Raw genomic sequence first — 25,135 nt, forward strand, 5'->3', positions numbered from 1 at the left:
CATCTGAGCACATCTTCATCATACGGTTATAGTCAGTGGTGGATAGGAACTAATTACATTTACTCAAATACATGATCAAATAAATAACGAACAGGGTGGTACACACTTCAGGTGCTTTTCCTTTGCATAGTACCTACTTAACTTGGCTTGGCATGCCTCAACATGCTTTTTAGCCCTGGTCCCTGTTTCCTTTCCATTAGGTACAGCTCTGGTGACATGGCAAAACCCCATTTCACATAGTAGTAGATTTTTTAATTCCTTGTTGCATGTCCGTGTCTCACTGGAGTTTTTCATTGGCCAACAACCCAAGTAGAGTTTAAATCTCATCAAAAGATCATGACAATTTTATGAGCTTACAGATTCGTTGGTGCTGGAGATCTGCATTTCATCATAATTGACAAGTCTCTCTGGCCAATCAGTGCTCTGCAAGCAAAAGCAATAGAACTGAGCCTAGTAGTCGAGAAGGTACCAGGCAGTGGAAAAGCATGTTTAGGTTCCTGTGCTAACTGATACTGGATATTCTAAGATGTTCCACCAATGTTTAAATATGTCTTGTCTTTATTTCTGGTGTATTGTATTCTGTAGGGGTGGCACGGTGACGCAGCAGGTAGTTTCGCAGTCACACAGCTCTAGGGACCTGGAGGTTGTGGGTTCAATTCCTGCTCCGGGTGACTGTTTGTGAGGAGTTGGTGTGTTCTGCCTGTGTCCGCGTGGGTTTCCTCCGGGTGCTCCGGTTTCCTCCCACAGTCCAAAATCACACGTTGGTAGGTGGATTGGCGACTCAAAAGTGTCCATAGGTGTGTGTGTGTGTGTTGCCCTGTGAAGGACTGGTGCCCCCTCCAGGGTGTATTCCCACCTTGCGCCCAATGATTCCAGGTAGGCTCTGGACCCACCGTGACCCTGAACTGGATAAGCGGTTACAGATAATGAATGAATGTATTCTGTAGTTTATTAAGAGATACAGGTCCAAAAAAGGTACATAAATATAAACACATACATTTAAAGAACAGAAAACAATAACTTAAATATCTTAAACATTTGAAATGTCTTGTTGCTCAGTTTATGTCTATGTTTGTTTTAATCCCAGATAATCCTACAGAAACTGCTTCAATTAATCCTCCATTACCTACACTCATTACACTCTGTGTGTTTGTGTGTGGGGATAGAGATACATGTATTAATTGTCTGAAACCTTTTAAATACACACTGGATCAATGTTTATACTTTTCTTTGTTTTCAAATCTGTGTATCTTTGGAAGAGGGTTAATGCAACACAACTTTGTTCAAGGTCACTTTGGAGCATTTCTATTGGTCTGCACATCATAAGCTTTTGACACAGTGTAAACATTAGATGATTGTTTTAAAATAAAATGTTAAAAAATAAGTTTAATTCCAAGATAACAGAGGACAACAAGGATTGGGTCCAAATGTGAACTTAATTAATTTTCCAAACTCAGTGGTTTTAAAGGTCTTTCTAGTGGAAATGTGGAAACACATGTAACATGTTGAAGACCATTTTGTAACGTGTGTTTTGTGTGTGATTTTATACTACAAGTGAATGGCTAATTTAAATTGTCTCCATTGTGTGTGTTCTTCTCAGGAGAGATATCTCACTGCTTTTCTAAAAAATCTTACAGAACATTTTACTTCTGCTTACACTAGCTGTTTACACATAAACAGTAAACCTCACCGGATGTAAAAGTAATGTACAAAAACATATATACTTATACATAAATTAATATTTGTAAATAGGCTGCAGGTATTTACAGGTGAGTTGTCATATCTAGTTGCAGTTGCTAAGCAACAAGGTGTGGCCAGTGTCTTCACTACAGGCTTTGTCCCCTCTGTCACCCTTGACGAATGGGAAGCTAGGGGGAAGAAAGGAGGTCTTTATTTAGGCTTGTTACGTGACTGTGAGGTCCACATAATCAAAATACAATTACTAAAATACATTAAAATAAATTATTAAAGAACAGTACACTACATAGTTGTCTATGAAGAAATAAAGTTTTTGTTTTCCTCCAAATACAGCAAAATATATATACAAGAAAAATTCCTATCTAGCCTATTTTACTTCTAATTGCATATTTCAAAATGTGATTGAGAGTGTTTGTGTGGCATGTTTGTATATGTATTTTTGTGTGTGTGTGTGTGTGTGTAGGAAGGAAAGAGAGAGCAGAATTGCTTTACCTTTCTATCACACAGTAAGCCTGTGTATCCCGTCCTGCAGGCGCACACATTGGGCCTAATGCATCGACTACCAAACACACACTTCTGCTCACAGATTGCTGTAAAACAGCACACAATAAGAGCAAACATAATCAGAACAACACTACATTATCTTCACAGTGGAGATCAGGTTTAAAGAATTTGAATAGAAATGCATTTCATATTATTTATTAATTAACACCCAACTGGAAGAGTCATGCGTTGTACACCTGGCCACTATATCAGAAACTATGCTGCACAAGTTGGGTGTTATTAAAATGGAAGTTTGACTGGAAGTTGTAGGGGATTGCTTGTCCTTGTGAGAGATTATTTGTTTGAAATTAAAGGATTTACAACTGTACACACTGAGAGATTCACTGAAGCCCATTAGGAGCTTAATGGAATCGAGTAAATAGAGGGATGAAAAAGAAAGAGAGCAGTGAATGAATAAATAAATGCTGGTTATTTGTAATATTTATGGCAGATCATTAATGGAGGGGGAAGGTGTTCAAGCTTTGTGTCCAAGAAACCCCACACCCTATACTAACAATGCTAGCAATTACAGGACATGCACACCCACACAACACAAATGTATACAGATTTGGAAGGTGAACTAATGGCCTTCATATTTGCTGCTGTTTCAAATGAGCTTTTTAGCACATTTTTCTAAACAGACAAGAAATGAGGTGGATTAAAATATAAACAAACCCTATTCATTATAATGAACTGTATACTGTCTCTGTTACTCCTGCTGTGTTATTTGCAGGGTCAAGGAACTCACTCAATTAGTGATTGGGTTTATAATTAAGTCTAAGCAGAGCAGTAGAGACTAACCTCAGGTCCTGTAGTCTTAAAGGAACACTATGTAGTGTTTCTACCTTAAAATTCATTCATTCATTATCTGTAAGAGCTTATCCAGTTCAGTGTCATGGGGGTCCAGAGCCTACCTGGAATCATTGGGCGCAAGGCAGGAATACACCCTGGAGGGACATTCACTCACACCTACGGACACTTTTGAGTCACCAATCCACCTACCAACGTGTGTTTTTGGACCGTGGGAGAAAATCAGAGCACCTGGAGGAAACCCACGCAGACACAGGGAGAACAGACCAACTCCTCACAGACAGTCACCCGGAGCGGGAGCGGGAATCGAACCCACAACCTCCAGGTTCCTTGAGCTGTGTGACTGCGACACTACCTGCTGTGTCTCCGTGCCGCCCCAACCTTAAAATTACAGCTTCTAAATGATTGTAATGTTCCACGGGGCTGTAATAGGGACAAAAGAGCCTTTGTTGCGGCTACGGGGGATCCTCTGCTGGTTTACTGCACTAAGCAACTTCTGAATCACTGAGCAGAAAACTTAAGAAATGGGTAATGCTTCACAGCACATAGCTTACAGGTCGATGGTTGCCTATGCTACAAGAAGTATCTAGCTCCGTATTGCGTATTGCAATAAATGCTTTTCACCGGTTGCTATGTGGATTAAATGACTGAAATTACACATCGTGTTGGTGGAACCCAAGCTTTGTTGAGGACAGTGTTATAATGCGGTTTTGAGAGTTACTGATGAACTAGGATGAGTGCTTGCACCTGCTTACTTTAGCTGGATTAGCTCAGTTTTTAGCACTGGACATCGATTCTAGTAATAAGTGCTTTACTGTCAGTTGCTGTGGTTATAACAGCCTGTGTACCACCCAAGTTAACTTTATGGTTGTAATAACATGGCCCAGTGTGTAATATGAGCAATATATGGGTTTTATCATGTAATCAACATTATTTTTTTTTTGATTACACATATTCCCCCTGCTCAAAATCAGCTGGAGCCCCAGAGCCGTTTGCTACTTTTGTAAACATCACTTGATGAGTGAGTGGGTAAAAGAGAGAGAATGTTAGAGAGGTGCTTGTCTGTGAGAGAGAGGCAGGAAGAGTGTGTGCGAGAGCCTGTCGTGTTTAAGTGAGTGAGCGAGCGTGCAAGGGAGAGAGAGATGTGTGTGAGGCTTGATTTCGCGACAGTACCGTAAACATGAATTATACCCAGCAGCAGGTAGGGGTATCACTCATCAATTCTTACATTGTATTCCTTAAACTGTCTTGATTCTAGATGAGTACTATCACAGATAAACTGAGCCACAGAGATTAGTTTTTCAGGTAGAAAACATATAGATTTTACTAGATTTTTCCAGTTTGCCTTTGTCAACAAAGTATACAGAGTAGAAAAAACTATGTTTAGAGAACACCAACAGCTTCTCTGTGCGATCTGCAAATCTTTTACTTTTGTGTCCATTTCTTTTTCTTAGTGTGGGCTTCTCGACATCTCCACATTCTTTAAGATCCATTGTGTTGGGTAGTTCTTTTCACAGTGGAAAGATGGGCATAAACTGCTGAGGCTAAGTTTAGATCTGAAGTGAGTTTGAAGCATTATTTTCCGCTTTCTCTCAAAGATGAAAGCTTTAAGGGGAACATCTATGGTTGTGGGGAAGTGCTGTTCTCTCTTGTTTATGTTCAGAGGCTTAGTTAAGGTGAAACAGTATGTGTGTAGGAAAAAAATTTTTTTTTTTATGTGGCTGAAGTTTAACTTGTCTGTATGTTTTAATTCACTGTTTGAATTACCATAGAAACTAATTAGTAACTAGAGTTGTTTAGTTTTTTAGCACTTTACTTTCATAAAGTTAGCAGCCTCCCGAATTTACAAGTGGGATTCTACCTGAGTAATTTGAAAGAGCAAAAATAAGTCATTATTACCCACCTAAGGAGCGACTCTTTGCAGAGAGAAAAGAAGCCTAGCATACCTGACTGAGCCTCTTTGTTTTTTTTTAGTTGGTTACTGACACTGGGGCTTCATAAACACATTAGACTTGTTTCCAGTGCACAAACAGACTGGAGAGCTTAGTGAGGAAACCTCTTCAGAATTTTATAAACAGTATTTTGTTTTTTATTTCAATTGTGAACATTGCCATTAGGTGCTGTTTATATTTGGGCTTGCATGGCGGATAAGGGTTCCAGGTTTACTGTAGCTTTTAGACCATTTTTAAACTCCAGTTGTAATGATTTTTCTTTGAATTTTCTACTTATGTAAGTGGATTTTTTTATATCAAATATAAAAAGTAGTAACTTCTATATAATGTGTGTGTGTAAGAATATGTTTTACTCACGTGTTTGACACAATGTTCCCTGCCAACCTGGACTACAGTGGCAGGTGTTTGGTGCCACACACTCTCCTCCATTTAGACACTTCTGAAGGCATGTCGCTGAAACACAAATCCTCATACAATTAAAAAAGTAAATATCGAAACTGATAAAATGCTTTGATATAAATGAAAAAATATTAGTTTGGTAAACAACTAGGCTTTGTTCACAAGGCAGATAAATTGGATATGTTTTTAAGTCATTATTTTAAAAAGAGTCTCAACATTGCAGGTTACAAAGGAAGAAATCAGATCTGTGTTGATCAGACTCATAGCTGCATTGGCTGTAGTAGTAACAATCTATGTGTGCGTATGCCAAGTGTGGGAAGGTAAAAAGCTCTGCCTACCAATGTGACTGGTCAAACTGTATCATGTTCAGATCAGATTTTAAACAAAATGTGGCTTGAATCAAATTAGTTTATTTTTTTATTGCTGATTGGATTGCAGAACATCTGTCCTGCTTATATCAGAAATGAAGAGTAGATCAGATTTGAACTGCCTGTATGAACAAGGTAATGGTCAGACCTAATAAGTAATAAAAAAGTCCCCCTAATAAACAACATATGGGAAAGACAATCTGATACATACTATTCTCCAAATTATCCAGATATTTTTCTTATTGTTAAGCTTCTGGAGGTATGCGAATTTCATACTCACGTTTATCACAGCGCCTCCCTCTCCAACCTGAGACACAGTCACACATGCCTGGACCCACACACCTGCCTCCATTCATACACATTGGTTCACATACACCTGCAGTAAACAGAGCATTTATAATTAGTATTATTTTCAACACGATTAGTAACACTAGCAACCACCTGGGACCATTTGGGAACACAAGGAATAACACAGGGACCACTAACAAACAAATTACCAATACCTGGGAATTACATAAGCTGTGCATTTTCTTCAAACAATGCTTATTCGTTCATTCATTATCTGTAACCGCTTATCCAGTTCAGGGTCGCGGTGGGTCCAGAGCCTACCTGGAATCATTGGGCGCAAGGTGGGAATACACCCTGGAGGGGGCACCACAGGGACCTTCACAGGGCAACACAGACACACACACTCACACCTACGGACAATTTCGAGTCGCCAATCCACCTACCAACATGTGTTTTTGGACTGTGGGAGGAAACCGGAGCACCCGGAGGAAACCCACGCAGACACGGGGAGAACACACCAACTCCTCACAGATAGTCACCCGGAGCGGGAATCGAACCCACAACCTCCAGGTCCCTGGAGCTGTGTGACTGCGACACTACCTGCTGCCCCACCGTGGCGCCCCAAACAATGCTTATTACAATTAAAATATTGTATTAGAATAATTATTATTATTACACTAGTAGTTTAGTAAGTAGTATTACGGATAAAAAATTATCCTTACTTTTCTCACAGTGTGTGCCAGAGTATCCCTCTGAACATGAACACACACCATTACGTACACACACACCTCCATTCTTACAGGGGGTGCTACAAACAGCTAAGGAAAGAGAGAGAAAGTCAGCCACTAACAAAATAAATAATATATATGAGAAAAGTGTGTGTGTGTATGTGTGTACGTGTGTGTGGGCACATGCGCTTATGTGTGAATTACCATTTTGACACCATGTTCCATAGAAACCATGTTCACAGGAACAGGAATTTGGTCGGACACACACACCTCCATTCAAACACACTGGGTTACACAGAGCTGCAGAAACAAACAAACACATACACAGTGATGTAGAAATGGAGTGGACAAAAATGTTTCAGGTTTAAAGCGTGACCTCCACCTTCACAGTGTCAGCCAGAGCAAAGGACAAATAAACACACACATACACACACACCTGTGTCACAGGATGGTCCTGTCCAGCCTGGCTGACACTCGCACTCATCTGGTGATACACACTTTCCTCCATTCTGACAGTGACGGTTACACACCACTGCAAACAAATATGTTACACATCAAACAGAAACTTGGGGATATATATATATATATATATATATATATATATATTCTTAGATTGAGCCTAAATCTATTTTTCTCCTAATTGTAATGGATCCATGAATACTTATGGTTGTTTGGACTCACTGGTCTCACATCTGGGTCCAACAAAGCCGTAAGGACAGGAGCATGTGTCCCGCCCCACACAGGATCCACCAAACAGACACGGGGAGGTACAGAGAGCTACACACACAGACAAACACATGTGAACATGTCAGAACATGAGGCCAAATATATTGTGACGATGGCTATGTCAGGGCACATATAGGGGTTTATGTGAGTTTTCCAAGATGTTTATGTGCATGTGAGCTGACAGGTGGCAGGGCAGTATACACCATCAGGGATGCTTGTTTGACAGCAAGGGTCTGCCAGTCCTGCGATGAGCTAAGTTATGGAGCGCTATCTAATATCTCTGGGGTGAGCTGGAGTGGAGTGGAGTTTGTGATCCAGAAATAACATTCAACATGACCTCACAAATGATGATGTGGCCTCAAAGCAATGCTCTAAAATCTAAGATAATGCCTTACTTAAGGAGTAAAGGAGAAAAAGGAGAATGGCATTGCTCTTTAAGTTTGAAAAATAAAATATTGGGCCTTAGTCAAAGCACTTTACAAAGTCAGGAACATTTTGATATTTAGAAGTGTTTGTCTCTTGGTTTATTGCAGGACATTTGTGTACACACACATCCAAACACACACAGAGAGAGAACGAGAGAAAAAGAGAGACAAAATGCAGCCATGCATCACACTGCACCTCATAACTCTCAACCACACACACACTCAAAACGGAGCACTTCATCAGAACACTGCCTCTGTGTGTGTGTGTGTGTGTGTGTCTATGGTATCTATGGTGTGTAACTCATCATCACAAAACGCATTAGCCACAGCAGGCTGGTGCTGACCGCTCATATTTCACAGAGCTTCAGAAAAAAATATAGGGAACAAAACAATAAAGACAACAGCGGAAAACATAAAACACAGTCGTACATCAAACCTGCCTCAGATCGGCCTCCACCCTCTCACACTTGGTCAGCAAATGCCAAAAGTATTTGGACACCTGCTCACGCAACACTTCTGAAATGAAGGCAATTATTCAAGAGTGGGTTCCTTTTTGTTGCAGGTAGACTCTCTGCTCTTTTGGGACTTCACACTAGATGATGAATTATTGCTGTGAGGATTTGATGGCATTCAGATGCATGAATATTTTTAGTAAGGTTAGGTACTGGTCTTGGAGTATTGGATCACAAATCCTTTTTTCGATTCTGAACGGTGTTTCACTAACTCTCAAACTCTAAAGGACCTCCGCTGGTGAGAGAAAGTGAAGTGAAGGAATGCCTTGAATCCTCCTGTGGAATCTCAAACGTATCCTGGGGGAGCAGGGAAGCCTTGCCCTTAAGCAAGTGAGTGTCTCACATTATGCAGAACAACCATCGAGTTGTCAGAGATGGGATGTTTACTGGGTCTGGACTGCATCACAGACAGCTGCTCTACCAACTGTTCAAAGCCGGTGCACATCCTACCGCTGGTGAGTTGTCTCCCTGTTTTTTGCCATTGGTTCCCCAAGGGCTAGGCCACACTGGTCCTCCAAGTCAGAGTTTTTCTTGCCAGTGGTTTCCCCATTTTGAATTTAAGAGATTTCCAAAGCCTGAGGGGCTAGATCTGTGGCAGCTCAACAAACCAGAGGTCCTTCAGTGACAGTATAAGGTAAGTGTGGAAGTGTTTTCACACAATATCTTACCTCTCTCACATGTCTCTCCATGATATCCCTCTTTGCACTCACACACTCCAGGAGCTATACACTGTCCTCCGTTCTCACACTCAGGGTTGCAGATAGCTGAGGGTGGGGGGTGGTCAAATGATCATTATTGAGTTTTGTTACAAAATGTCATGTTTGTGTCCCTAATCTCAGTAATGTTGTGTGTGTGGAGGTTAGAGACACACATCACTAAAGAGAGAGGTCAGTGTATCCTTGCTGGACTTCAGATGTGTGAGTGTGTGTATGTGTGTGTTTGTTTGTGTGTGTTTACCTGTCTGGCAGTCAAGGCCTGTGAATCCTTTCTTGCAGCGGCAGATGTTGGGTGCTGCACACTCCATGTTCCTGGCACAATGGTGCCTACACACAGCTTACAGACAAACACAAACACACACACACACACACACACACACACACACATATCACAAAGGCCATTGTCAATAACATTTAAACCTGGCACAGTGATTCCAGCCACAATTGTGATGCTTTTCCACTGCATGGTACACATTCTACTTCACTCTACAGGCATTTTGGGACTTGGTAGGTTTTCAGTTATAATGGCTTCCACTTGAAATGTAGCTGGTTACATCACAAAGCACCATCAATGGGAACCATGGACTTGGGAACCACAACAAGGCCAGCAGAAACGTTAAATGTTATTACGTTTCTATTAATGTCTTCTTTTTGTTTTGGGACTGAACAGACGTTCCATGCATCAGTTCAGAGAAATTAATATAGATATTCCATTCGCTGTTGCACCATTCAAAGTACTCCAAAGTACATTTGTACCTTTTCTAAACACCACAGTGTAATTTTAAGTGTTGCTGATTTGTCTAGCAAAAACAAATGCGATTTTACAAATGGCTAGTTTGTGATGGAGATCTGCATATTTTGTCTCTCTGACCTATTAGCACACTACACGGTTTACACCTCACATTTTAGTCCCTACTCAGATCGCATTGAACTAAAAAAAGTACCTGTTACCAGGTACCAGGTACTAAATTTGCCTAATGGCAAAGCAAAAAAGCAGAGAAGAGAAGAATCGAGTTACGTAGGTAGCATGCAGTGGAAAAGCACTATATAGATTTAGCTGGACATCATGGTAACACCCCTATTCTCTTAGAGGATTTGTTTTATTTTTTATGTTTTGAGAATTTGATCGATGGTACCATTTGTTCAGTACAGTGTAACCATAAGTGCACTCAGACATCAGGACCCACACAGGGACAGTGTCTCATTTGTCCTAACAAGCACACTTCTAGCAGCCACCCAAGCTTTCCTTCCAATCCAATAACTGCTCCAATGGATTCTTTATTAGAAACACTGTTTCTACTCATTTTCCATTACATTTAAGTAGACGGAAATTTTTTACAGAAATATTACTTTAATTCCTGCAGTGTACAAATAGATGTGTTTACCTCTGCATGAGATCCCGTCTCCTGTATAGCCCAATGGACACCTGCCACATCTGTATGACCCCTCCCCAACACACTGGACACCTGGAAAACATGTGACATCACCACAGGTAACCCTCCTGTCCTTCAGTTGTGCAGATGTGGCACTCTGGCTGTGCTGGACACTGTGCTGGGCAGTGGTCTGTCGCCCCACTGTGGTGAAAGCAGTCTGTAGAAGTGTTCAGACACAGGGATATTTAAAATGACTGAACCTTCCTTTACTGTTGGATGCACTGTGTCTCCTAAAACTATGAAAAAGATACAGGTGTAGATTAAAGGATTTATATCACTCATCTGTAGTGGGTCTATTCGTATAATAATAAAAAAATAACAATTTTAGGGTTATATATTTCTGTTTTCAACTTGCCTGCTTTAGTGGCTGAGGGTCTCCCACCTCTTCCAGATGGACACCCAAATCTCCATCTGCAGAAAACTCTGTCTCTGAGTGGGTAAAGGTCACGGCAGTGAGTGCGGCAGTCATTGGCCTTGAGCGAGGTGAAGTGACTAGGCTCAGTCTCTCTGGCAGCTGCTGGCGAGGTGGGGTCATTTTTAGGGTCACTTTCGGGGTCACTTTGGGTGTAACGCCTACAAACCCACCTGTAAATATCTTGGTGTTGTCAGGGGGCAAGGCGTTGCCGTGTGTGTGAGCGTCTGTATATGTATGTGTTGGAGTGTGTGACGTAATTGTGCTCCTGCTGAAAGATGTGTGTCGGCGTGTGTCTCTCCTCGCTGTGACTGGTGCAGGTGTCAGTGAGAGGGGCTTGTTTTCTTTTATCTGTTTGACTGTGGTCTTAACAGCTGTGGATGGACGCTGGTAAATTTGGGCAAAAGCATCAGAGGCCAGGTGAAGGTGAAGATGAGGAGATTTTGGAGATGTGGGAGATTTTAGAGAGCCACTGGAGTCTCTGAGGTGGTTTAGATGAGGAGCTAATGAGTGGAAAAAATATATAAGTGAATTAACATTAAAGGAAACCTTAAAGGAAGAATTCTCACATAATTAAAGTCAAAGAGAGTGGGGTCTTACTTTCTTTTTTTCTTTGATTCTTTTCTTATTTCTTATTTCTATTGATTTTTTCTTTGTACATTTTCTCCCTTGCTTCCTTCCATTATTCATTTCTTATTCCTTTCTTTCTTTGTATTAATTCGTTCTTCATGTTATTTGTTGCTTAGTTGTTCAGTGATATTACATTTTTCATTCCATGTGATATTATTTCGTACTTCTTCATTTTCTTTCTTTCTTTTCTTATTTATTTTCTCTCATTCACAGTTAATGAAGTAATTAATAAGTTCAACTCAATTTATAGCAATTCTCATGTTATAATCTTTCTTTCCTCCCACCCTCTCTTTCTGTCTCTCTCTCTCTTGTTGTTAAACTTCAGGTCATTGTAGAAAATCACTAATGAATTAATCCTTTGTTTACCTCAGTTTCCAGCAACAACTTTGGACAGATGTTGAACCTCTCACCTGTGTGTTTTATTTGTCTGGTGCATGTGCGTCCATTGCCGTGGTAACCTGGCGGACATCTGCCACACACAAAACCCACGTAGGGCGGCCTCAGATCGATGCACTGAACACTGGGAAAACAAGGTCGGCTCATACAGCTGGACATGTTACGCCCATCGGGCATTCCTGGACAGGGAATAAGGATTCTCAACAATGAAGTAGCAGTTAGCAACACAATAAAAGTAGCAACACAATAAAATTCATAGAATTCACAATTTTCTTCTTCTTTATTCCAAATGTTGCTAATCAGCTGACACGTTTAGTGTCTTATGCTAGCTTTAGTTTTACACTGGCGCAACAAGTTGCTAATAAGTAATGGAAGTCACTCTACCAATAACAATAATGTTATCTATGCGTAAATAATGATAATCGATTTTGCAAGAAATTTCTTAATAATCCAACACTCTTTAAGATATTAGGAATGCAGTTATCACATTGCTAACAGCAGTGGGCTATGGAGCGGTGGAACTGTTTTCTCTTGAGTGATGGTAATTCGGCCAATACTAAGGAATGATTTATGATAGTGAACTAATCATCAAACATCAGTATCTGACCTCACTAAGGTTCTAATAGAAGGAAATTAAATTAATTTTGCTAAACTATGACTTTAAACCTGCTTCTATTCACACAGACTACCGACGCTGAAGGTAAACATCAGGAAGTGACACACACAGAGCACATCAAGCTAAAGTTCCAGAGGCAGCTGCTAATTACAAAACCATCTCCAAAAAAGAGCTGGAGGCACAACACACATTCACAGCCAATTACACCATTAACACTCTATAACGAGGATAACAAGCATAAAAAATGAGTGTAATTTCAGAGCCATCAGTGAGGTGTCACACAAAACCTGCTTATTACTGTGTAAAACGGATGGGATGCTCTGTTGCATCTGCACATGAAACTAATGTTAAAATGCCCATTGTGAAGAGTTGTGTCTGAATGGTATACATTTTTAGCATGGAACTATGGGTTCTGTGGAAAGATAGAGGGCAATCTAATGAGATGATCTGAGGCCAAGAACTCATCCTCCAAAATCAATACATGGCCTCATTAATTATTATGTGGCTGAATACTATCAAATCCTCATAGCAATTTTCTAGAATCTAATGTAAAGCAGAATTGGAAGTGAAGAGACCAGTTATTTCAAAAAAGTGGAACAAAATCCAAATAACCTTAATTTCAGAAGAAGAACTGCATAAGCACTGGCTTGGCCACAAAACTTTGGTGGGATAAGAGTGTGTGTGTGTGTGTACGTTTGTGTGTGAGTGACCCCACACTGTTTCTCAATCCTTCACCTTGACCTCTAAATACCCACAATGCTGCTGGCTCAAGCCTGATCCAACCCCTTACCCCCCCCCCCCCCCCCCACACACACACACGTACAGGGTGAGAAATGATCAATATTGGCCTATTAGTCAAAACCTTTGTTCAGAGATAGTCATTTATTACTAAAGACCATGTTAATGTCAGTGAGTCAGAGATAATCACTCATTTTACAGTGAGTGGTGTTCATTTATTAAATTATTCATATTGGTTAGGATCCAGAGTTTTCATAAATAAAAAATAAATAGATTTTAAAAAAAAAAAATAGATCCAAATCCACAAACACACACATTATGATTTTTTTCCAAAGTTACAATACTGCAATATGGTCTATAAACATAAACATCACTTATTAAAATAAACCCTGACTAGAAACAAATTAGCAATGAGATAATACAGCAAAGTCTAGCAGTGAATTAGAACATTGGATAGCTTAGTAATAGCCCCACAACAGATTAGCAACCACCCTTACAACACCTCAGCAACCTCTTGGGATAACCTAGCAATGGCTTAGCAAAACATTAGCAACCATCAGGGATAACCAGGCATTAGCTTAGCACAATGACATTGGCCAACAACTTTGTCAAGCCACCTTAAAATTTTCTTAACTTAATCCCCTTAGTTATGCTTTGTAACTGAAGAAAATGTTACTGCTGTGTGTTTTTGCTCTATCACTCCATAGAATACTGTTCAACTTCTGTACAGCATGGCTAAATATGATGATCTTTGACTCATCTTTGAAGTCATGTGCTTTACTTTACATAGTTTCCCCTAAATTGCACTCTATGGATATGTGTTATTGTGGCTCAGATTTTAACTGTCCAATAGAGTGTAAACATAAACAATTCAGTCCTAATCTACAACTGAAGGCAACTGATATGAATGGAGGGCTTGGATAGTACTGGAGGTGGTGAGACTCACCAGATTTCTGTTGTTTGTTGGACACTGGGATAGTCAGTGCAGGGTCGGTGCGTTGAGTGTGTTGATTGTCTTGACTGTTTTGAGTCTGTCCAGTGTGTGATGGAGAATTAAGGGACAGTTTGGACAGACCTGGAACAACGGTACTGTTGACATCTTGTACTGAGGGCGAGAGAGAGAGAGAGAGAGAGAGAGAGAGAGAGAGAGAGAGAGATTTATTATAACAGTATAACTGCACTGTTAAACATCACTGAAATAATCTTTCTCTCTCTCTACATGCTGAACACACACACAAAACAACACACATCCACAACAATTTAAAAGGAAATCAATGTGAAAATTAGCAGTGTATAATTTACATGTACAGGTGATTTATCTGTAGTATATAATAACAGAATGCATTGCTGGACAGATTATATGGACTATAATCTTTGTAATGAGACTTTACCTGTATGGAAAATTTACCTGTGTTTTTACTTGTACAGGTGATTTACCTATGTTTATATCTGTGCGTGTAATTTGCTCATGTGAATTGTTTTATGAGTTTTTTTTCACACATGCAGGTATCTTACATTTGTACATAATGTAACAGTGTTTTACCTGTGCAGGTGATGCCGTCTCCATGTGTACCTAAAGGACAGCTGCCACAGGCAAACGAGCCAAAAGAATTTGTACAGCGGACACCAGAGAAACACACTGCTGCCTCACACTCATTCACATCTTCATGACATGTCAACCCTGCAACACACAAAAATTATGTGGGGGCTCTGGTTTGCATTTTTGACTGTTTGACAGTTTCATTTACTACTTCATATCAATCAAGTTAGGGAATTTTGATATGGAGAATTCAAAATCAGTTTTTTACAAAAACAAGCTAAAATGTGGACTTATTTGACTACAGCACAATATTCCAAGATTCCTCAGGGCCATCTGAGATGGGCTTGGGCCCAGTTAACTAGGCAGGATTTCTGAAAAAAAAAAAAACTTTCAAAGGTATCTCTTTTTCCTTGTGTAATATTTTTTCTTTTTGTTGCAACAGTGGACTGTGTCATGTGAAAGATCTCCAGAGTCCATAATGCTAAATTCTTCATAGTGATTTCTCAGTGAGCATGATTTCTTCAATCTCAAGTCTCAAAGGTCACTCGCATTCAACAGTGGTGTCTTTGCTTTACATGAACTGAGATTTCTAATTTTTCCACAAAATTCTTTGCAATCTTACAATGAGACATGTTCCTTTTTAACAGTTTGACAATTCACTAACTAAGTTTAGCAGTTGGTTTTGAACGATGACACCTCATGGCTGTGGCCTTTTGTTGGACACTCCTTAGTTTTATATTGAGCCACAACAGGTCTCGCAACTACGGTAAGCAGCCGCCTACTTCATTTTCTTCCGCGCGCGCTGCATGCTGGATATATACCGGTATATATATTTCATTTCCATTTGTTTTTTATGTAAAGACCCCAAAATGGCTCCTATTAAGAGACACGCATATGACGCAGAGTTTAAACTCAAGGCGATCAGTCACGCAGAAGAACACGGGAATAGAGGAATAACTTAGTAAAGTGAGCTTTACGTGTTTATTTTGTGTGTTGTGTGATTTTAACGTTTGAGCAACGTTGAGTTATTGATATATTGTTATCGCTTTGCACTATTTCGAGTGTTACTATATTGTGATTATTATTATTATTGAATCGAGGAAAAGTCCCCCCCCCCACTATGTGGGGTATATTAACATTGCACTACATGTTTTACCTTAAACTACGCTGGGTTGTAATCTATTAATAAAGTTGAACTGACCTATCTGACTGTTTTGTTGACATTCCCTTTAGCGCAGCTCCATCTAATTGATGCATAACGTAACCCCCAGCCTCTACTGTAGCGTCTATTGTATGCGCCTTATAATCCGGTGCGCTTTATATATGGACAAAGTTTTAAAATAGGTCATTCAATGAAGGTGCGCCTTATAATCCGGTGCGCCTTATAGTGCGGAAAATACGGTATGTTGCAGGCATTAAATAATAAATTGGCTTATATTTACAAAATTTAATCAAGTAGGTAAAGAGTATATCCTATTACCTACTTGATTATATTTTGTAAATATTAGCCCATTTATAATTTGATGATTGCAACATACCCAAATAGTTTTATAATTGGGTTAGGTAAATTTGTTCAGGAGAGCAAACAATTCACAAATGATTGTTTTAATTAATTCATTCAGTTCAGGGTCGCAGCATGTGTTAACAACATGTTTTTGGACCTTGGGAGGAAACTGGAGGAAACCCACATGGCTACGGGGAGAAAACACAAAACTCCCCACAGTCAGCCGGAGTCTGACTTGAACCCACAACCCCAGAACCCCGGAACCCCGGAGCTGTGTGACTGCGACACTACCTACTGTGCTGCCTTGCTGCCCATTAGTTTAATTAAATTTTACAAATTGTCTCAGATTTTTGGGGGGGATATGTGGTTGTAAAAATCATCATACATTTTTAATATGAAATCTGTAATAAACAGGCCAGAAAACAGGCAGTATGGCCAAAGACAATGAGCCAATATTCAGGAAAATCTGAAATCTGCTCCAGCTCTAACACTTTTCTGCTCTTATTCAGATGTATACAGCGTGTCCAAAATTCCATTCTGCAAAAATACACTTCTCTGACACACAGGGAAAAACAGGCACTTTTGGGATTTGTATCAATCTCTCTATGTAGTAACAACTGCATCATCTTCAATCTGTCACTGTCCATAAAACAAGTAAAGAGCACAAAATGCATTTACAATGCACAAGATGATCATCATGTCTTGGTCTGTTCAAACTGTTTTGTTCCTCTGTTTGTGCTAGCAGCAAGTTGTGGGTTTTTTTTCTGTGTTTTAGTGACTGGGAGTGTGTTATTCTCCTCTGAGGGAAAGCCAAGGACAGAGTTTGTGTGAAATGTGTAAAACAGCTGCTGATCCAAAACCGTAGCAAAGTCCACAAAAATACTAGAGTAACACAATAACTCCAGAGAATTTCACATTCCAATATACTGCATTATTAAGCACCTAATTTGTTAAAGAAATGTAGATTAATCAGTCTTAAATAGGCAGTAGCAGAAATAACCTTTTGAAATGGTTGTGTACAGCAGTCATAAATTATGCGCATACATAAACACATGCACATCCTGTAAAATACAAAAAAAAGATTAACATAAGCCACAGTCCATTTTTTATGGTACATTCTTGCCATTCACTTAAACAAACCTTATAATTATCCTCATAGCTCCAGTGTCAGACTGAAAATGGCATAATTATCAGTTTTGACAAAAACATCTCTTTAAAAGATGTTTGTTAACTAGAAAGTGGTCTCAGACTGAAGTTTGGAAAAAAAAACGACCCTTGTGGGTAGAACGAGACGAGAGACAGTTTAGACTGTCCCAGACACACTCAAAAAACCTATGCCATTTTTATGAAGTGAGACTGCCCACAGCAAAGTGCTCATGTCTTGTGCTTTTGCTGTTTTATGTTGTTGTTGTTGTTGTTGTTGTTGTTGTTATTATGGAGCTTTCTGGAGCTTTTTTCTTTTATAAAACAGAAAACACAGCGTACAAACATGTGCTTAGCCATGTCACTCACTGAGAATGAAAAACAGCATTAAAATGCTTGAGAAATTCACTTTATTTTTCTTCTTGAGTGAAAAACACAAAAATAACATGATTAAAAAGCTGAAATAACAGTCTGGAAAAGTGAGGTATTCAGCCCCCACTGAGCCACATTATTAAACTCACACCAGCCTTCGTCATAACACGAAAAACTAGAGAGAAAAAAATATTAAACACTGAAGAGACAACTGAAAGGTCTCTGGCCACTATCAGAAATACCTCCTACCACTTCCACTTACTGTCCGCTTTATCAGAAACACTTTCCACTGTTAATTCCACACAATGATCACTTTTTAATTTTTTACATAGTTTGTTGTTTTTATTATATTTTTACATACCTCTGAGTCCAGAGGGACATTTGCACCTGAATCCTCCCACAGTGTTCACACACACTCCGGCTCCACAAGGATTTGACTCACACAAGTCTGCCTTCTCCTCACACATGTTTCCATAAAATCCTGGAGGGCACACACACACATACTCCCCGCTGCCTAGAGGACGGTCCACATTTGTCACACACGAACCTCCGTTCACACACTCGCAGGGCATCACAATCACCTACAACACACATATAATTTTTTGTGTTTGTGTCCATTTTCAGAAAAAAAAAATAAGAATAATAGTGTAATAATCATTGTGTGCATGTATTGTTACTGTGATCAAACAGATTTTTACAGATCCAGAATCTTCTAAATAAGCTCCCTGCACTCAGAAAAAAAAAACCTTCAAGAAATAAGCCTTGCATCATTTCTACAGTGATATGAGACATGGTAAAACAACTCGTATTTTACTCTTAACTGTGATTCCTTTGTTGGCAAAGTTAAACCTGGAAAAACAGCAAACTGTGCCAGCTGATTATTCCACTAGAGAAAAAAGAGGTTACTATTGTTACAAACACCATATCCAGATATTGCTGGGACATTCATAAAATGCAATTAATATATGAATCTCTTATTTTTCAATTCTTTTGAAACTTTTTAATGGACAAATGTACAAAGAAAAAGATTTAGAGTGTTTTCACTGACCAACTTCATTGTGCTCTTTAAACATAATCACATTAAGTATTAACAGACTCCAAAAAATGTTGGAACAAGGGCAAAATAATAGTGAAAAATTCATGTCACACTGTTCTGTAGCAGAATACTTTAAGCAGGTGAATATGAAAGATATAAAAGAAGCATTCATTAATGACTCAGGATTTGCAATAAAAGGGTGGACACCACTTTGTGACAAATTGTTAGAAAATTGTCAGGCAGTTCAAAAATAATGTTTCTCAGTGCAAGATTGCAAAGAATTTAGGTCATTCACCATCTACAGTTTATAGCATCATGAAAAGTTTCAAGGAAAAGTTTCTCGATGGCCAAGGCCGGAAACTGCTGCTGAATGTGGCCTTTGAGCCCTTTAGGCTGTATTCTTTGGGAAACCATTGTGCTACTGTGATGGACATAGCCACATTGGCTGGGGAGTACGTAAAAAATTATTATTGTCATGTAACACAATCGGCTACTGCATCAAAGAAATGCTACGTGAAACTGTGTTATGCAACGAGGATGCCATATGTTAATTATACCGCAATTTGTCTGTGATAGGCAGAAAGATAGTGTAGGCATGTTTCCTGGTCAGACAAGTCCAACTTTCAGCTTGTTTTTGAAAAGAACTAATGTTGGACTCAAAGCTGAACGTGCTGAAGACCATCCAGACTGTTACCAACGAAAAGTGCGAAAACACCATCTGTGATGGCATGGGGATACATCAGTGCCCATAGCACGGGTGATCTGCATATATGTGAAGGTACTATTGATGTGGAGAATATTATTGGTATTTTGGAGAGAAGTAAGCTGCCACCAAGCACGAGTTACAGCATGTCTTCATAGACAAAGTGTGTGTGCTTGACTGGCCTGCTTGCTGTTCAGATCTGTCTCCTATTGATGTATGGCACATCATGAAGAGGAGACACCAATGACCATAGACTTTTGAGCAGTTCAGTCGTGTATACAGCAAGAATGGCCAAAAATTCCACTTGTAAAACTTCAGTTCTTAGTATAGTCTCAAAAGATTAAAAAGTATAATAAAAAAGATGATGTAAAAAGATAATGGTAAACATGCATCTGTCCCAGCTTTTTTTTTTTTTTTGGGTGTGATGCAGACATCAGTTTCAAAATTTCTTTATATTTAACAATTAAAGGCAACATAGATGTTTCTGGAGAATTACTGTTTTCAAAGCAAACAAACTCCTCCCTCTAGTTTCTGTTCATTCAAGAGCTCTGCAACTTTTAACATAGAACAGTATATTTGAGTAAGAAGCTGACTGTTGATTGTTTGTTGTTGGAGTTTAACTTTCAAGTATATATTCATTGTTTGAATTACCACAGAAACTCATTTGCACCTCAAGCTTTTTAATTTTGTAGCTTTTTTGTTAGATCAACACCCACAAGGTTCTGAGGTCTTTCCACCATCCAAATTCCTCCAGATTTTCTCAGCCGTGCTGAATGCCTGAGCAAGTTCGGACAAGCGAGAGCTGCATACAAACACTGACCTTTTTCCAGTGTGCAAACAGACCGGAGAACTACCAAATGGAAACATCCTCTGGATGTTACAAAAAGTGTACTGGATTAAACATTGCCTTTAAGTGTGGCATTGAAGACAATTACACTACACTACTAGGGGAGCCCCAGGATTAAATCTTAAGTAGTGTTACTTTAAACAAAATATTTCAACAAATCAAATTAGCAAATGATATTTTAGTTTGTTTTTTTTAAGTGTCCAAACTTTTCTAGAAATTGGGTTTGTATTTACCCATTAATGCTTGACATTAAAATAGTTAAATTATTTTATCTAAATGTAGTTATGTGTGAAGTAATAAATTACAGTTCTTAAAAGCTGTCTGACCTTCCTCAGCTGATTCTAAAACTATGCATAATTTCATCACATTATGAAAAATAAAGTTGTAAGTAAGGTGAAGTTTAAAGTAATAAGCTCCTGAACCTCTAGTGACCCAAAGAAAAACTGTTTGACCTTTAGAACATTCTTACTCAATATGTTTGCTGCATTTTTAATTAATCTAGTTTTCTATTTTTGCTGTATAAATGTTCTGAAGAGGCTCTTTAACCTGGGTCCAGGTTCAGAGAGTGAATCAGACCTTAATCACGAAGCTTCACCTCTTTTTCTCTGTGATGAGATTCTTTACGTTTTAAGCTCATTAGTGATTCAGGAGCTCGGCTCGTTAGCATCCGTCCAGCTCCAGATGATTAGGGATGAAGCTGGAGCTAATCAGTGATGCTCTGAGACACACACACAGACTTTAATAAGCTCCAGGAGGCAGAAACACATGCTTATTATCAGCATAAAGAGTGGAAGAATATGTCAAAATCAATGTCTGTCCAATTTTTTTTGTATGGAGCAGGAGGGGTATTTTCAGCACAGAAGTTACTTGGAATGTGGAACACTGTCAAATTAAGACCATAAAATCAAATCATCATATTTAAAAGCTACATAAGACCTAAGCCTTTCATGACAACTGACATAAACCTACAAATTAACATCTATAAGGGCTTATGTAAGCAGGATGATGTAGGATTATCTCTCTTTCTCTCTCACCTGTACAGTGTGTGTGCTGTGGGCATCACACTCATCCATGATGGTGAATGTGAAAGTGTGTGTTTTCTCTGGAAACTCCACTCTCCAGGTGAGAGAACCCCCAGGGGTGACTGAGGCCCCTGGGGGTCCAGACACCAGCTCAAACAGCAACTCTGAGCCTTCGGGGTCCGTCCCCTCCAGTGGAAACACAAACCTCTCACCCAAAAATGCCCGCAGAGCACCCCCCGGAGGCAGGAAAACAGGAGCACGATTGTCTGGGAAAAGAGCATGGACGAATCTGACATTTGTATCAGTCTTTTTTTTTTCTCAGAACATATCATAATAATGTAACAATAATAATTATAAAATCACAACATATTACATTCATTTACTAAGCCAATAAATCTTTGTCAATAAATATTAAACTTAAAATATGACCTGTGCGAAGGTATGCCACATTGAATAGAATATTTTAAAGAAACACTAGGTAGTAACTTTACCTTAACATTACAGCTTCAAAATTATTGTGATGTTTCACTGACCTGTAATAAGGAGAGTGTAGACTTTGTTGTTGCTATTAATAACACAGCACTGCAGAAACTACAGTATGTAATATTTGGAGGAGGGTAGAAAAATACCACACCTCCCTTCAGTCCCTTCCCCATCCCCTTGATTTCAGGACAGTGTTGTAAAAACGAAATATACTATGCAGCATGCAAGTGCAAGTCCATGAGATAAAAATAGCAAAACCTTACGTAGTGTTACTTTAAACTGATAAATAATAGAAACTGGGCTTAGGAATGGCCAGCTTATTCTGTTGCAACAGGTCAGAACTACAATCTATATTTGAATTTAACCTCAAGCTTAATACACTAGTTGCTAGATGTGTTTGGACAAACAGGAAAGTTTGAGAAACCTTGATTAATTGTCCAGGTGTATTTGGAAGCTGTGGAGTTACACAGGAGACAGGGACTGGATGGGTTTGTTTCTCCATCCGAAAAACACATGCCCTCTATATTGCACGTCTGGTTCTGAGAGGGTGAGAGAAAGAGAGAGAGAGAGAGAGAGAGAGAGAGAGAGAGAGAGAGAGCACAAAAATATTAATGTAGTCACTCAGCTGAGAAACGTTTCTGAAGTTTGTTGTTTTAGTTTTGTACAGGAGCTACAAGGCCCATAGTTTCAGGTACATGGTACACTATATGTTCAAAGGTCCTTAGACACCTCACCCACTATATAATCTAAAGTTAAAAGGGAGTAAAGCCCCCAGCACTGAGACGGTGAGCAGTCAAACTGTGTCCTCTGAAGTGAAAGTGCTCCATCGAATAATTTTGGGATGAGTTTGATTAGTGATCCAGAATTTATCATCCAAAATCTACCTGAAATCACTAGTGCTCTCATGGCTTAATGTCATCAAATCCTCACAACAATGTTCCAACATTTAGTGTAAAACCATCCCAAAACAGTAGAGAGTTTTCCTGCGCAAACAGGAACAAGTTTCTGATGAACAACCTTCATTACAGAAGAAATGCTGGATAAGAAGACGTCCACAGACGGTTTTGTGATAAAGTAAAAAAATACTTTGCTCCAATGCTCTTTCCTCATCATAAAATTTTATAAGAAAGCTCAGGAGAGAGTGGGGGGGGGGGGGTGTTGTTGGGTCAAGCAAGATCTTATTTCTGTTCTCGTGTCGTGACATGAACAACATTCTGTTCTGTTTTCCACATCTACACAAAACTAAACACACACACACACACATATATATATATATATATATATATATATATATGTATATATATATACACGAACACACACACACACACACACACACACACACACCACACATCCAGCATTAAGTTCAGCTCTGAATGTTGATCTGAGCAGTCCATTGACTTTTTGGCTTTCATGTCTGTTTAATTTTCACAATAATATACAGCGCCATGTCCTTTCAGACCCATAACGTGTTTACAAATGTTCTTCTTACAGTGGAGGGATGGGTACAACCAGCTGTGGATAGTGTGTTACTGTCTGAAATGAGTGTGAGGCTATTTTTTTCTCATAGATGAAATCTTTAATTGCTGATTATCTTATGGGTAGAGAAACTTTTAGAAAGTTTTAGTTTAGAAAGATGGATTATCTTATATCTAATGTTGTATACATAAATTAAAGTCTAGGTTAAGTTGGACATTTGCACAGTTATATTTAATAATTTTATATAATATAAATATAATATGATATAAATAGTTATATAATCATGGTATAATGGTACAATGTAATAGCAGTAATAAATAATCATAAGGTCCATGATGAAATGGACAGAGTGTTCATGGATGGGTAGATTGATGGATAGATGATTAGATAGATGGTGAAATGAGCAGATGAATGCACGGATGGTGGGATTAATGCAATCACAGATGGATGGGGGAATTTGCAGCAGGACAGCTGGATGGAGATGAATGTATAGATAGAAAGATGCAGTTAAAATGGTGGACAATAAAGATGGTCAGAGATGAATTGCTGTCAGTTTTGAGGTGACTCTGGTACAAATGGACGGAGATGAAAGATTTCCGAAAAACATTAAATTGTGAATTTTGTGACCATTGCTTTGGTCAATTTAAACAGGATTCTTGACTAGAAGAGGCTTTTGCCATATAAACCTGACTGAATCATTGACTGAGTTACCATGTTGAAGAGGGTTTGAAGGTTTAATTGCACCAGGTTTAGCTCACAGAGTGGCACAAGATTAACACGTGTGACCTATGCTGTGTGTGGACATCAAATTCCTAGTAAATGTAGTAATAGTCCCACACAACTGTCAGAAAATAATGGGTGGAAAAGCATTGTTATATGAATGAGATTGGGAAGATTTTCAAAGTTGAGTGTTTTACTACATTTTAACATCATATTTTCCATTCTGGAGGATTTTAACATTTGACTAGTATTATAAACTGCGTTTGCCTACCTGTTGAGTTAATCATTTTCCAGTGTTCACTGTTAAGTTGCTTTTACAGCCTTCCTGCTACTTCACAGCTCCAAACCACACTCACTTCACGAGAAGTTTGTCTGTGGTGTTCCTTTTCACTGTGTCTTATTGATAGTTAGGAAACCTCTGAACAGAAAATACCCATGCCTCATTGGAAGCTGGTTTTCAGATTACTGACCACTAATGTTTGATTCATAATGGGATTGACCTTTTGAGCAGGTCCCTTGCATGTTCATTCATTCATTCATTCATTCATTATCTAAAACCAGTTCAGGGTCGCGGTGGGTCCAGAGCCTAATTGGAATCATTGGGCACAAGGCGGGGATACACACTGGAGGGGGCGCCAGTCCTTCACCTACGGACACTTTCGAGTCGCCAATCCACCTGCAACGTGTGTTTTTGGACTGTGGGAGGAAACCGGAGCACTCAGAGGAAACCCACGTGGACACAGGGAAAACTCCTCACAGACAGTCGCCCGGAGCGGGACTCAAACACAGAACCTCCAGGTCCCTGGAGCTGTGTGACTGCGACATTACCTGTTGCACCACCGTGCCGCCCATGTTCAAATCAGTTTAAATAAAAAATAAAAATAATAAAAAGAAGGAAA

The 25,135-nt window shown here is 39.2% G+C and overlaps 1 protein-coding gene across 1 annotated transcript in view; it reads right to left on the reverse strand.

Annotated features, from left to right (window-relative positions):
* Positions 1-1,344: 1,344 nt before the first annotated feature.
* si:ch211-246m6.5 (von Willebrand factor D and EGF domain-containing protein) overlaps positions 1,345-25,135 on the reverse strand; it is a 59,862-nt gene continuing 36,071 nt past the window's right edge. The window contains exons 18-35 of the mRNA XM_066656490.1: positions 22,465-22,579; positions 21,570-21,823; positions 18,311-18,530; positions 14,934-15,071; positions 14,337-14,495; positions 12,051-12,215; positions 10,954-11,513; positions 10,551-10,755; positions 9,407-9,502; positions 9,118-9,213; positions 7,468-7,563; positions 7,223-7,318; positions 6,991-7,086; positions 6,781-6,876; positions 6,051-6,146; positions 5,361-5,456; positions 2,191-2,288; positions 1,345-1,868 (exon numbers count right to left, since the gene is read on the reverse strand). Of these exons, the coding sequence (XP_066512587.1) occupies positions 1,848-1,868; positions 2,191-2,288; positions 5,361-5,456; positions 6,051-6,146; positions 6,781-6,876; positions 6,991-7,086; positions 7,223-7,318; positions 7,468-7,563; positions 9,118-9,213; positions 9,407-9,502; positions 10,551-10,755; positions 10,954-11,513; positions 12,051-12,215; positions 14,337-14,495; positions 14,934-15,071; positions 18,311-18,530; positions 21,570-21,823; positions 22,465-22,579 (2,703 nt within the window). The 3' untranslated portion in view covers positions 1,345-1,847. The remainder of the gene's footprint in view (positions 1,869-2,190; positions 2,289-5,360; positions 5,457-6,050; positions 6,147-6,780; positions 6,877-6,990; positions 7,087-7,222; positions 7,319-7,467; positions 7,564-9,117; positions 9,214-9,406; positions 9,503-10,550; positions 10,756-10,953; positions 11,514-12,050; positions 12,216-14,336; positions 14,496-14,933; positions 15,072-18,310; positions 18,531-21,569; positions 21,824-22,464; positions 22,580-25,135) is intronic.

The sequence above is a fragment of the Hoplias malabaricus genome, chromosome Y (genome assembly GCF_029633855.1).
Source record: "Hoplias malabaricus isolate fHopMal1 chromosome Y, fHopMal1.hap1, whole genome shotgun sequence".
Classification (NCBI taxonomy): domain Eukaryota; kingdom Metazoa; phylum Chordata; class Actinopteri; order Characiformes; family Erythrinidae; genus Hoplias; species Hoplias malabaricus.